General features: G+C 33.8%; 4 protein-coding genes and 1 non-coding gene across 5 annotated transcripts; 3 read left to right on the forward strand and 2 right to left on the reverse strand.

Annotated features, from left to right (window-relative positions):
- Positions 1-5,156: 5,156 nt before the first annotated feature.
- On the forward strand, positions 5,157-6,680 carry LOC109005641 (nuclear transport factor 2B-like). The gene is made up of 2 exons (XM_018984652.2): positions 5,157-5,714; positions 6,371-6,680. Exons 1-2 carry the CDS (start codon positions 5,418-5,420, stop codon positions 6,443-6,445), a joined length of 372 nt encoding a protein of 123 aa, XP_018840197.1. The 5' UTR covers positions 5,157-5,417; the 3' UTR covers positions 6,446-6,680.
- TRNAS-UGA lies at positions 5,166-5,247 on the forward strand. The gene has a single exon. It is a non-coding gene; the product is annotated as a tRNA-Ser (tRNA).
- Positions 5,633-12,042, forward strand: LOC109005646. Its single transcript, XM_035694162.1, has 5 exons — positions 5,633-5,714; positions 8,424-8,908; positions 8,974-8,976; positions 9,016-9,028; positions 11,657-12,042. Exons 2-5 carry the CDS (start codon positions 8,712-8,714, stop codon positions 11,870-11,872), a joined length of 429 nt encoding a protein of 142 aa, XP_035550055.1. The 5' UTR covers positions 5,633-5,714; positions 8,424-8,711; the 3' UTR covers positions 11,873-12,042.
- Positions 9,964-10,509, reverse strand: LOC109005643. Its single transcript, XM_035694159.1, has one exon. The coding sequence runs from the start codon at positions 10,270-10,272 to the stop codon at positions 10,066-10,068; it is 207 nt and encodes a 68-aa protein (XP_035550052.1). The 5' UTR covers positions 10,273-10,509; the 3' UTR covers positions 9,964-10,065.
- Positions 12,043-13,714: 1,672 nt separating the features above from the next.
- On the reverse strand, positions 13,715-14,174 carry LOC109015096. Its single transcript, XM_035694157.1, has one exon. The coding sequence runs from the start codon at positions 14,076-14,078 to the stop codon at positions 13,866-13,868; it is 213 nt and encodes a 70-aa protein (XP_035550050.1). The 5' UTR covers positions 14,079-14,174; the 3' UTR covers positions 13,715-13,865.

Genomic DNA, 14,174 nt, shown 5'->3' on the forward strand with positions numbered 1-14,174 from the left:
TTATTCACTTTCACATTACACATTTATAATTTTTTTTTTCATAGAGTGTGAAGGTATTTTTTATAAAATATAGAGTGTAGAATTTTGAATAGTGACTAATACATATAATTTTTCTTATTTCTCATTGTGAAAATATTAGAAAATTTGGAAAGCAAAAGGAAAAAAAATAAAGAAAAACTTGAACATTGTCTTGATCGTCTCTATCTAAGAACATTCTCATTGGTTTGACTTAAATGTATTTTTAAAATTTAGCTAATATCATATTTTTTATATTTATTTATTCTATTTAAATTCAATCTCTACATTAGACTAGTCATTCATTCTCTATATTTGATGAATCAATTGTAATTCTCTATATTTGGCCAATCACTATAACAGAAATTCAAATTATTTTAAAGATACTCAATCTAATGTGAAGTTTTCTTTACATGAATTATCTAAATTTTAACCATCTTTTAATTTTAACCAAGTCAACGAAGATGCTTTAACAAATATTTCAAACACCTCTCTTTATCTTCCCTGGTGGAAAAGAATAATCTGATCTCTAGGCTGTATTACGTACGATATATGGTCAATATCGACAGCAAACGATGGAATATTTTTGCAATATCCAGGTTGTGATTTTGGGATCCATTCCGTATATGTGAGGTATCTCCGTAAATTCTATTTTAACATGATAGTTATTTTAACTTAAGTCGGCTAACAGCTTCTTTATTATATCTTTTAAAATATATTATCAAAATTTATTTTTTTATTTTATATATTAATTTTTATAATATATAATACATAAACTTATCTATTTTTTTTATATCATTTAAATATTACAATTTTTAATATTTGTTATTTATTTCAAATATTATATTCTCTACACATCATATATTTCAAATATTTCTCTATACATCATATATTTTGATATTTATAATATTTCTTTATGTATAATATCATATTTTAAATTACTTAAAAAAAAGAATAAAACGATAAAAAAAATATGTCTTTATTATTAATAATATCAAAATTTCTGCATACACTGCCTTTTTTTTTGTTTAAAAAAAAATTAAAGGGACTATAAACAGAGTATTAGAGAATAGATGAGAAATAAGAGAGTAAAACTGTGCAAAAGTGATAAAAGGGTTTAAATGAAAAAAAAAATGAAATTAGAGAGAAATAATCAAAAATTATTTAGAAGAATGAATAATAACCTCTACATGTAGAAAATTTACTGTAGCTAAATGTAAAATAAAAATAGAATAGATGATCTAATAGAAAGAATTTTTAGCCATCTTTTTTTATATATTTTTTAAAACAAAATATATTTTACAAGAATTATTAAGAGTGCTCTAATATTAAGAGATTTCTTTAGAAAAATACCTAATAGCAGTGCTTTTGTCCATTTTTTGTGAACTTTGTCCTCTGCAATACAAAAAGTTTTCCTCTCATATAGTCAGAGTCAGTACTTATTTTAAAAGTTCAACGTAAATTGTTTTATATCCTTATTTTATATTAATACAATTAAGAAAAATAAAGCATATCAATGTAGTTTGAATTGATTATTGAACATTTGTCATAAAAAAAAATTGCAAACTTCGTTGTGGTGTCTTTAATAGGGTTAATGTTGGGTCAGAAAATATAAGTCTTTGTTCATATAAAAAAAAAAAAAATTGCAAATACTAATGCTAGATAACAATATTGAATTGTACAAATGTCTTGCACTCTTTTTAAAAAAGAGTGTAGAGTCTACTATTAAAAATTAATTTTTTTATATGTATCTTATACTTATTCATTTTTTCAATAAAAATATACGACGTTTACACACTTTATGATTCTGGATATCATTTCTAATTGCAAATTCATCTCCAGCACCGTCGTGAGGCAAACATGGGAGAGACAGAGGCTCCAGAATAATTGAAAATTTACCAATTCTCTCTATGCATTAAGAATCTAAGATCATCATGTCTTTGATCTTGTGTGAAGTTGAAACATATTGATTTGCTCTGTTGGTGACAACCTATTCCTGACCATGCTTGTAAGCATGGCTGCTCCATTTCCTGCAATCTTAAGAGCCTACCCTACTCGTGAAACTGAGTGAACAAGGCAATAATCCCCCACCCAACCTCAAAAAGAAATTTAAAAAAATAAAAGAAAAGAAAGTAAGAAAAAGAAGAGTAAAGAACGCGAATAGGTCACATGCAAGTGGGTAGCAAGGCATCCTCCATGATTCCTCTGTTCCCCGATCCAGCCTTCAGGTTGCAGCATAAAACAAACAACATGTGGTTGTATTCAGAAACTGTTATAAAGTTTATGTAAAGTAACGTATAACTTAGGTTCGTTTAGATACCGAAATTGTTTATTTCATCTCATCTCATAATTTTTATTATTATAATTTTTTTAAATTATAATATAAAATATAATAAACAATTCAATTTTTTTAAAATTTTAAAATAATAATAATAATAATAAATAATATGATAATAATATTTTATTTAACTTTCAACTTTCATTTAAAACCATCTCATCTCATATCACTATCCAAACATGACCTTATACTTTTATGTATTGTTTGGTTAAAGTTACGTTTTTGTAGAGTTTAATTTTGTTTATGGGTCGCCCGGTTGATGATCGACTCAATAAAAATTTATTACGATTTTTTATGAATTTTTAATAGACCTTTTTACTCTAGATTCGATCCGCTAGATTAGGAATTACTTGTATTATATTTTTGCATAACCACCATACTTATTTGAGGTTTTGTTGCATATTATCCTACACCGCATATTACATGTGTTTTAATTTTTTAATTTTTTTGTATTTTATTCTTACTAAACTCATTAAGTTCTTCTACTCATAATCCATATATCATATATTTAATAATAATAAAAAAAATCACGTGTAATGTATGGTATAGAGATAATGAGTAAAATTTTTTCACTTATTTATTATAATTTGAAATAATTTTCTATGCAATTTTGTGAGAGGCACAATGTGTCATCGTCAAATTGTATATACCTGTCAAAGCTAAAAACGTATCTCCCATTATGGCCAACTCACGAGCCCTTGCATTGCAAAGATTCCCCTGCTGTCACGTAACATAATGCAGGCACAACGCACTTCATTCTCTATATATGGCAACAACACCTTTTCGTAACAAACCCCAAGTCTAGCATAGAATATTCTAGAAATACAAACAATACGTTTTTGTAACATGGTATCCAGAGCCAACAAGGAACAATGTCCATGGCTAATCCTGTGTCTTCTTCTCCCTCCCTCCCACAACCTTCTATTTCTCATACAATTTCTGTCAAATTAACCCCAGAGAAATTATCTGTTATGGAAGATTCAATTGGTCCCTTACCTACGCGGTCAGCGTCTCTATAAGTTCGTTGACGGCACCTGCCCAGCCCTTGAACCAGAGCTTGAAAATATTCATACTCCCAACTCTGCATATGACCTATGGCTACAACAAGATCAATTAGTGGTGTCTGCACTAATTTCATCTCTATCTGAACTTATAATGGGGCAAGTTGTTGGCTGCACCACAGCTTGCGCTGTGTGGCTGTCCCTAGAATCCACCTACGCTTCCGAATCCCAAGCTCGTCTCATCCAAACCTAGCTCCAACTTGCCTTTCTCAAAAAGGGGTCGGATTCCATCTCTACCTACTAGGGACGAGCCAAAGCCCTTGCAGATACCATGGCTGCTGCAAGTCGCCCCCTACCCCCTGATGAATTTGTGCCGTACCTTCTTGCTGGACTTGGTATTGAGTATGATAGTTTGGTTACCTCAGTAGCCACTCGCCATGATAATTTAAATGAAACTAACACGTGGCAACATTATTCAACACCATGATGATAACCCAAGCATGCATTGCTAGCTAGCTATTGGTATTTCCATGGCAAACATGAAGTTGAATTTGCAAATCATTGAAGTTGCCGGGATGGGGATATTGTACCAATTGGAGCACGAGACAGAGACGGGCCCCGGCCACTTTAGCTTTGCCCCAAATGATGGCATGTACGACCAAAAAGTGGTAGACAACATTGACCAATGACAGCGTCCCCTAAGACTTTGTAAAATCTGTTGGACGCTTCGAGAACCTGACCGTATTAGAAAAGTTGATATGAAAAACAAAAACGAGCGCAATTGAAATTTATAATTGGAAAATGTAAGACGCATGATTTTTTTTTTAATAATTCTTTATATAATTATATTTTTAAAATAAAATTATTTATGGAAAGTGATGATTATACATATATCATTACTCAATTTAAATTATTCAATTATATTGATACAATTTTTAATATTGCTAACTAATTATTTTTCAACTTGCTGTTGTGCAAGAAAATTTCGGTGATTAATTTAGAGGATTAGTTTACATAAAGTAGAATCGATTATGTTTAGAACAATATTACTTCATTCGATAGGCTACATATAGTGATATCTTGATCACTAGTCATAGGGCGTTATTGGGTACTCTTGTGCCTTGGTGTGTTGCATCAAATACATTATTATACTCCTATCTCATGATCTCCATAAAACAGATGCATATCGCGTTTCTTTATATTATTATTATTGTTGTAATAACATGAATCGAACTATGAAAATAAAATAGGATGGTGAAAAGGAAAGGAAGTAGAAAATAAAACTAGAGTACTTAATTTCATAATTGTGTATGATTAATGAATAAAACAAGTTCTGTAAAATATATGCTTATTCTTGTTTGTGTATTTTAATTTAGAGAAATAACATTTACAATTATGAAGTGTACAGTTTTTAAAAAAATTATTTTTTTAATGAGAACTCATATTTTACAAAAAAAAAAAAAAAAAATGTAGAAACTGTACACTTATATGACATTATTGTCCTGCCAAGTCAATAATACTGAGTAAGTAGAATGTTGCCATCATCGACGGGGAATGGCTATCCAAAACAGTGAACATCTATCCATTTGGATAGGGAAAAGTCTAGTGGAATACAAAATAATGCCAAGCAAGTTTTATATTAATTATCAAACACGTGTGCTCATGTAGTTTTATTGATTTTAATTTATAATAATACAGCTAGTGATGTGGTAGATAAGGCTGGGTTTAGATTGAGACCAAGTAGATCAAAGTAGGTACTGATTCGGAGGATGCAAATACAAAAATTAACTGCGTATTAAGAAAACTCATGCGTCGATATGTCCGAGTGGTTAAGGAGACAGACTTGAAATCTGTTGGGCTACGCCCGCGCAGGTTCGAACCCTGCTGTCGACGTTTTGGGCCCAATTTTTTTTAATGTTTTTCATGTCCACCAATCAGACGGCCCCCCATTCATTCAAAACAAATTTTGTTTTCATCAGACGACTCATCAAGATCCCCGACTACTACAAAACTTGAGACCCAGACGAGGAAGAGAGAGAGAGAGAGAGAGAGAGAGAGGGAAAATGAACCCAGACGATGTGGCAAAGGCATTCGTGGAACACTACTACTCAACGTTCGATTCGAACCGAGCGGCGCTGGCGAACCTGTACCAGGATGGGTCCATGCTGACATTCGAGGGCCAGAAAATCCAGGGCGCGCAGAACATTGTGGCCAAGCTCACCAGCCTCCCCTTCCAGCAGTGTAAGCATGCGATCACCACCGTAGACTGTCAGCCCTCCGGCCCTGCTGGCGGCATGCTCGTCTTCGTCAGCGGCAATCTTCAGCTCGTTGGCGAGCAGCACGCGCTCAAGTTCAGTCAGGTATTTCTTCAAACACCTAATAAGCCGCCAATAGGGTTGCCGCTTTTCAATTATCTGCCTCCTTCTCTCTGAGCATTTTAACCGTCAAGAAGTATGTAGTTAATTCTTGTTGCCGAAGGCGTAGCCATCGATTTATGATTTCTGCACAATATACGGTGCGTGGTAATCAAACTTTCAAAGTTTTGATTGCTTAGACATGGGAGCTTGTTATTACATTGCTTCATTTTAAGTCCTCGCGAACATGCAATTAATCTGCTTCTCTGTATCCTCTTTGACGAGATATATGTTTTTTATTGTTTTACGTCGTGGCTGCACGTGTTAGTGTTCAACATATTATATCAAGGTCTCTCCAGAACACGGTGTTTGAAACTTTTTTAAGGGAGAGAGTTTTGCTGAAAGCTGGTTATCAACCTTTGGTATTTTTTGGAAATGGGAGAATTTAGGAGTGGTTTTTCCAACATAGTTCCTCTAGAACACGGTGTTTGAACGAGGAATCGATATCTTGTTAGTGAATATATTATAGTTTATCACGTTCCAGTCTCCTGTGTAATTCTTGCCTTCTAAGTCTCTTTCATGTCATTTTTCCTAATTTGTGATTGTTTCTGTCTCTCACGTATTTCTTTCCTTCTAACTTTTTCACGCATCATTTTTTGTAGATGTTCCATCTGATACCAACACCACAGGGGAGCTTTTACGTGTTGAATGACATTTTTCGCTTGAATTATTCATGAGGAGTGTTTAGACAATTCAGGAATTTGACAGAGAAGTCTGTTTTTTTTTAACGTTTGAATTGAACATCGAAAGTTAAAACCAGATTTTATTTTTGTGCTTTTGGAAGGGGTACTCTAACTTTATCTATGTTTGGCTGCTTGTTTCTCTATGTTTGTTCGTTTGAAAGTCTGCTATCCTTTGATATAAAGTAATCTCCTTTGTTTCAAAATCAATAAGAATGAGTTTCACCACGCATTTATTTATTTATTTATTTTTTTAAATATTTCTATACTTCATTATCCTTTGGTTGCCAGCATTAGCTGGGGAAAGATTCATATTTTTCATGCTTGGATAAGGTGGGATACTAATCATTTTCTAGGGTTAGTCAATATGGCTGGTGGAAATTCCAACAATGTTTCTTTATTCAATGTCTATTTCCTTACTTACGGACCTATCCCACCTTGCTCTCTTTAACACATGCCATGATGCTCTCAGACAACTTTTTGAATTCTAATTGGATTCTGTTTTCAAAGATGTATTTTAGATATGCCATGATGCTTACGGGAAACTTGATGGATTTTATTTTCTAACCGGATGTTATTCCAAAGACATGATTAGTGTCGGCTTTACGTTAAGTATACCATATAAAAAACCAACAAAAAGTACATTAAGTATACCATCAGTGGGTTTATATTTGACAAGGGTGGTTAAGGTTACACACCACCTATGCCATCTGGTATTGTTAGGTGGTTTAGGTTGAATTTGCATCGGATACACAAGTGGACATTATGCATATTTTTCATCTGGGAGAAGGTGGAAGGGGAGATGATTGGCTTGTTACTTAAATGTGTAAATCTAGATTGTTCAAGATATGCTTTCCATGTTAAGCCTGCATAACATTTTGTTTGGTGCATTTTGCCTTTGTCATTAGTTCTCAGTGGTTGTAGCTCTATTATGGGGTGAATGGGACACATGCTATGAGGTGGATCGGAAGTGAGCTGCCAATCCATCTAAAACCCAATGATGTTAGGGAAGATTTATTCAAGTCGTTTATGGCGTTTAACATTGCACTCTATAGACCTGTTTTTAGAGCGATAATGTGGAGCGGTATTGTGGACACACTTTTAACAAAGTTATACGTGGAGAAGGTGTCTAGATTCTAGAATATGCCTTCAAGCACCTTATTCTAGGAGATCACAAATTGGAATCTGAATGGTTCGGAATTTGAAGCGTGTGAGAACTGAGGTTAATTGCATTGAAGACGCTACAAACAAAAACCAGTTTTTAGACAATATCCATATTTCAGATTACCAAGCTGAAGATCACTAACAAAGCAGGCTCCTAGTCGTGTTGTGACAGCTCAACCCACTCGTCATTTGGTGCTACTTCAAATCGCTTTAACTTATGGTGATGGTGCGATGATTATGTGGATATCAATGAAAATGCCACCACCAGAATACTTTACTTCTGAGCAATTAAAAAGTGCTTTTGAGATGCGATATTATAATATCAGCATGATAAACATTTAGGGAAGTCTTCGAAAGACCCCATATATATATATATATATATATATATAACATTCCGTAACGTTATAAACAAAGGCTTTGTCCAATAATATTACATTATTTACCCACTCTTGTTCTTATGGGACGTGAGAAACTTCAGAAAAGAAAAGGCGAAGACGTCTTTTAGGATCGAGTCCCCTTTAATACATTAACTTCCTTTAATAAATTAACTTCTCTAATTTTTGTATCGAAATAATAGTTGAGTAATGCTACATAAAATTATGGCTTATGCAAGTGCCGTACATTTCTTTTAAAAAATAGTGGGGTACATTATTATAAAATTAGTTTTTTTATGTGAATCTCATATTTATTTATTTTTTTCAAAAACAGTATGCAGCGCTTGTGTTAGTGCGTACTCTGTAATTACAAATATCATTTCTAATAATTAGTTTTCACATTATCGGGTATTTTATTTAACAGATTGTAGTGGCAGTTGGCGACTTGCAGGGGGACAAATATACTGTATGAGCACTACGTCGGAAGTTTCCTTCGACCCTTATGCATATGATTATGATATGAGATGTAAAATGTGTATCCGAATTGCTTAATTCTCTGAACTTCACTTTTCCTAGTCATCAACTCCTTCGTCCCTTCCTCCCTAAGCGAAACCTCACCTTTATAATCATCTTTCCTTTTCAATTCCATTGCCACTCGTAGTGGACTTTGATAGAGATCGGGTAGTTTAGAGGGGCTGTGTAGAAAAAGAGCAATAAAGGCAAAGATGTCAGATTGGGGGCCAGTGTTTGTGGCCGTAGTGCTTTTCATACTGCTCACGCCGGGGTTGCTGATTCAGATACCAGGAAAACACCAGCTCGTGGAATTCGGCAACTTCCAGACGAGTGGAGTTTCCATTCTGGTTCATTCCATCCTCTATTTTGCTCTAATATGCGTCTTCTTGTTAGCTGTTGGTGTCCATGTGTTCATGGGCCAAGAGTCATAGCCACTTCCAGAATAAGTACCACCCATACCTGCAAGTTCCCTAGTTGGTAGAAATGTTCTGTGCTTCTCTATTGTTTGTTATCAAGTCATCTGTATTCTGTGTGTTTAACTAGGATTACTTGTACTTAAAAAGTTAACCAGATTTCCCTTGATTCTACCTATTAATGACAAATGGTTTGACTGGTTTGAATGCATGTCTCTTTATCACAGCAAGTAATTCTCTTGATTCAATACACATGGGTTGACCGTCTTTTAGTTTGCCAAGTCCAGTGTCTAGTATGCCTAAAGTTTGGCTTGAGGATGCAATTTTCATATTTTCAACAGTGTTGATGTAGTTGGGGCGATCAGGATGGATCTGCATGATAAGTTCTGATGGAAAACTCGGATGATCATAGGGTAAACTCGAATCTCTTTGCGTCACAGGCCAATTTGAAATCTATACGTTACTATAATTAGGTTAGCCAGTTTATGTTGTACTTGTCGTCATGTATTAGAATATCTAGCGAGAGAGATTAACAAAGGGGGCAAAATATTATAAGAGTAATGGGTATACATCTTTCATTCCCCATATTTCCATGGTCTCTGTGCTTGAACCAGTGTTTATTTTCTCCTGTAATTATTATGATTTGTATGGAGACCAGCGCATATAGTGAAAACAAGCATTAAAGTAAGAGTGTAGGATTAATTTTTTTGACCCTTGGGTTTGAGGCATATTTGTCAACTTTCAACATGATCTGTCTGTACTTTCTAGCCACATTACATTCGAAGAATAGGCAAGACATGCTCTGTTTGTGCGCTTGTGAAACAGAACATGAGTAACCTAGGTTATTTGTCATAATGTTACCGTCGTTTGTCTTCCTGCATCTTGCAATTTAAGTTGCTGGATCAAGAAACAATATTACCACGGGTCAGATACGCATGTCAAAATAAATTTCTCTCCCATAAAAAATTAAAAAAGAAAAGAAAAAGATTAGCTTGAAAATCTAAGCTGAAAGTTAGAGGGGACATGTGAATGATTGTTATATAACCAGTAACCTCTTCATTTCTGATTTCCCGAAGGCATACATCGATCAAGAGCAGCAAAATAAAAAGATCAGGAACATACTTTTTGTCCTATCTAGCAACCTAATTGCTTCCTAGACGTAGAGGTGAATGTTGAGAATAACAAGAAACAGAATAAGAAGTAAAGCGTAGAGAACAGCGTGCACAAACATGGAAGCAATACTAGTCGTCATGTTCATAAAATCAAGTGGACGATTCTTTCCGGGCATTTGAAAGAGTGTTCCTGGTGACAAAAGTGCAAACAGCGCCGCACCTATGAGGGGAGCAGCCCAATCCTTCATTCTAAAACCTCAGCAGTTGACCCAAAAAGTTAGTTTCCAACAGTAGAAGAAGAAGAAGAATCAAGCAAGCATATCAAAAAAAGGGGCTTAGCTTATTATGACTTGGAGACCTTAGAATGGGGAACATAATCCCTTAAAGCAAGAACAGAATCATCAACCACTCTCTTTATCATTTTTCTATTGTGGTCAAAGCCACAAGGAGTATAGAGGAATCATAAATATTCAGTGGGCAATCAATTGCAGGATTAAATAACGTATGGGGTTGGGTGATAATGCTCCATCACTTTTAAGAAAAAAGAATACTAGTGCGTGCTAGGAGAGGATTGGTCAAAATAATAGCTTGAAAGAAGGAACTGGGACCACCGTGAAGTGTCTTTCGGTGGTCTGGCATATAAAGCTCCATTTTTGCCCCCGGTCCTAAATGGGTTGGGCTAAGGTCCGTCTGAATGGGCTTTCCATAAAAAGAAAGAATTACCGACAAACAACCCAATTTATATTTATAATTTTTTTAAAAATAAATTCACCACTACAACGAAATATATGATTTCAAGAAAAATATTTTAGATATAAAAGAATTATATAAAAATAAATAGATAATTTGGTATGTTAAATTCTAAAATTAATTTTATTTTAAAATAAATTTAACAAATTTTATAAAATTACGTTAATTTATTATAAAAATTATATATATATATTTTTTAATATCCGTAACAATTATCATGGTCGAATGATAACAGACCCTCACCGACTCACCAAATTCTATCACCGACTCACCTGCTTACAAAATGTTCCAAAACTCTTCCACTTTCGTTTAGTTTCTAAATTCTTATAAATTTTTAAAAGTTTAATATAAAATATAATAAATAATTTAATTTTTTAAAATTTTAAAATAATAATAATATTAAAAAACAATATTTTATCAACACTACCCCCAAAATAATAACTGAAGTACTGAAGTAGGTTACTCAAGTGGTAAAGATTTTGAATTTAGAAGTATGCTGCCTTGTATTTAAGATTCAAATTTTCTTGTACAACAATTTTTAAAAATAATTAAATTGAGAGATTTTTTTTTTTTTTCAAATTATTCGAGATGCGCTTAAAAAAAAAATGGTTACCGAACACCATCCTAATTATCCAGACTAATCAGCTGTTACTATACATCCTTTTGAAAAGAAAAGCACTTTCATTTCATTTTAACTTCCTCGTCATTCCCATTGCGTCGCCTCAAAGCTAGTTGCTGGCATCTGCTAATTTGCCAAGATTCAAACCTCATATCAATTAATTAATTAAGGAAACTCTTACTGCCCTTATTGTCAGACTATCCCTATCCATCCCCACCGACACGCACATCTCACTTCTCTGACGCCTTTTGGTTTCTTCTGAGAAAGAAATGGCGGACTGGGCTCCCGTACTGATCGGAGTCGTGCTGTTCGTGCTGCTCACGCCGGGGCTTCTCTTTCAGCTACCGGGACACAACCGACAGCTGGAGTTCGGCAGTTTGAAGACCAACGGCAAGGCCGTAGCTGTCCATACGCTTATCTTCTTTGCTATCTACGCTGTCCTCATCTTGGTCGTCCGCGTCCACATCTACACTGGCTAGCTAATCCCGGTTTTTGTCTCTGCTTCTCTAGGGTTTCGGTTTCTGTTCTAGATCTATTTATGCGTTTTGTTTTTTCTATGATACATGTGATACTTCGTCAGTCGGATATACGAAAAACACAGATCTGTCTGTCATGATTCGGTAATTAGATTTCTGCTGTTCATTATGCATCTTGGCTTTGTAGCTTTTTTTTTTTTTTTGTAGTTCGATTATATAGAGTGTGTTAGATTTTTTCTGGTTGGAACTTAGATTTTTTAAATAATCCAATGATTTAGGTTTTATCATTTGAAAAGAAGAATTTACATCGCGCACAGTCTCGACTTGGCATAATAAATTTGGATGTCAACTAAATTATCAGATTCGCATCTCAAAATAATTTACTCTCTCATCGTAGTTTGGGTTCTCGTACTTCGTGTCACGTGTATTTTTATTTTAACGATGATTTATATTAACATTCTAAATTATAAAAAGGTGACAGTTTGATAATTTACTAGTATGAGTTGCTTATAAAGAAAAAAATAGAAATGATTTTTTCTTTCCACGGCTTTCTGATACTTTCCATTAAATAAATATTTTTTAATGTACGCTTAATAAACACGGAAAAAGCCTTTTTTTTTTTTTTAATTGTGTGCGTCTCTCTCTCTCTCTCTCTCACACACAGAGTAATACAAATACAATTATCGATCAATTATCGCTTCACACTTTGGTTAGGAATTATAGAAATTGTTTATCTTGTAGCTGTAGATTATGAGCATTACGTTCATGGAAACCTTATATTATGGATTGTAGACTTCCTTCTTGATTGAACTCATTGGATTGGACCATATAGCTATTGATCATATTTGATCAATTTTAATTTTGCAGATTTAATCACTTATAAATATGTAAGCAAAACCTTTAGAGGTAGAGCAGTAATTTATAGAACAAAACTTCAAAATGGAAGGTTTTTTTTTTTTTTCCTAAATAGGAAAATAAAAGTTAATATATTTAATCAATTGCGAAGATGTGTATTATATTCAGAACGCATTTAATCTAGGCTCATTTCAATTTTGTCCCTTGGGTGTGCTATTTGCTGTATCTTGAGTTAATATTTGCTGGTGCTTTACACGATTTTCCAGACGAGTTAAGGCCTGGGATATAAAATTCATTTTTTACAAATTTTTTAAATTTTTATATAAAATATAATAAATAATTTAATTTTTTTAAATCTCATAATAATAATAATATTAAAAAATAATATTTTATTCAATTTTCATCTTAATTTTTTTTATATCAACTCACTATCCAAACCGTACCTAACTCTTCCACTGACCTGATAGCTAATTATTATGGTCAATGGAGATCACTACCTCTCTCATTTTTAATCTTTTATTACAAAGAGAAAAATAATTTATGGATGATTTGGATTTAGAGATAATAAATGTTTTTTTTATTAGTATCGGGTGTTCAGTAATAACGTCCCAACTAATCTCGGAGGTACATAGGCTTTCGATAAAAAGTTTTTTACAAATGCATCTCAAGTAATTCAAGAAAAAAATCTCTATCCGATAGCTCATAGAGATTGTTTGCATCCAAGAGAATTTGAATCACTTGAGAGAGCATATTCTCAAGCTTAAGGCAGCTTAAGGCCTTTACCACTTGAGTCAACCCCTAGGAATTTGGAGATAATAAATCATGCCCTAAGCTTCTAATTAAGATGTCACAATAGTAGATGAGCCAAGAAAAGATATAGAATGTAATCAGAGAAAAGCTTCTTGCCAGTAAAACCTTATTGAGAGAACATTGAATTTATGGACCTTGCATTTGATGTAAAGCCAAACCTACCAGCCAACAGCAAAACAATCAACGAGGAACACATGAAGGGATATTGAATTTGAAAACTCAACAAAGAAAAAAGATACAACAACAACAACAACAACCCCATCTTGAGGAGGTTTAGAAAAGGGGTTGAAGAAAAAGGTGACGAGTATGGGGATGCTGAACAGAGTTTGGATCAATTAACATGTATGTGAATCCCAATTGCAATGACCAATATGGTGAGTACGCAAAAGAATATAATAGCATGAACCAGAATGGCAATCCCACTTGTGTTCATGTTTCCAAACTCCACCACCCTTGTTCTTGCCGGCAATTGGAACAGCAGCCCTGGTGAGAAGAGGATGAACAAAATAACCGCAACAACAACCGGCCCCCAATCAGCACCCATCTCTCTCTGTCTGTTTGTATGTCAATCTGTCTTCAAAGGAGATTTGGAAACTTGGGATTTCTCTAGGAGTATGAATGAGAGAAGACAAGGATATAA

The sequence above is a fragment of the Juglans regia genome, chromosome 1 (assembly GCF_001411555.2).
Source record: "Juglans regia cultivar Chandler chromosome 1, Walnut 2.0, whole genome shotgun sequence".
Taxonomy (NCBI): Eukaryota; Viridiplantae; Streptophyta; class Magnoliopsida; order Fagales; family Juglandaceae; genus Juglans; species Juglans regia.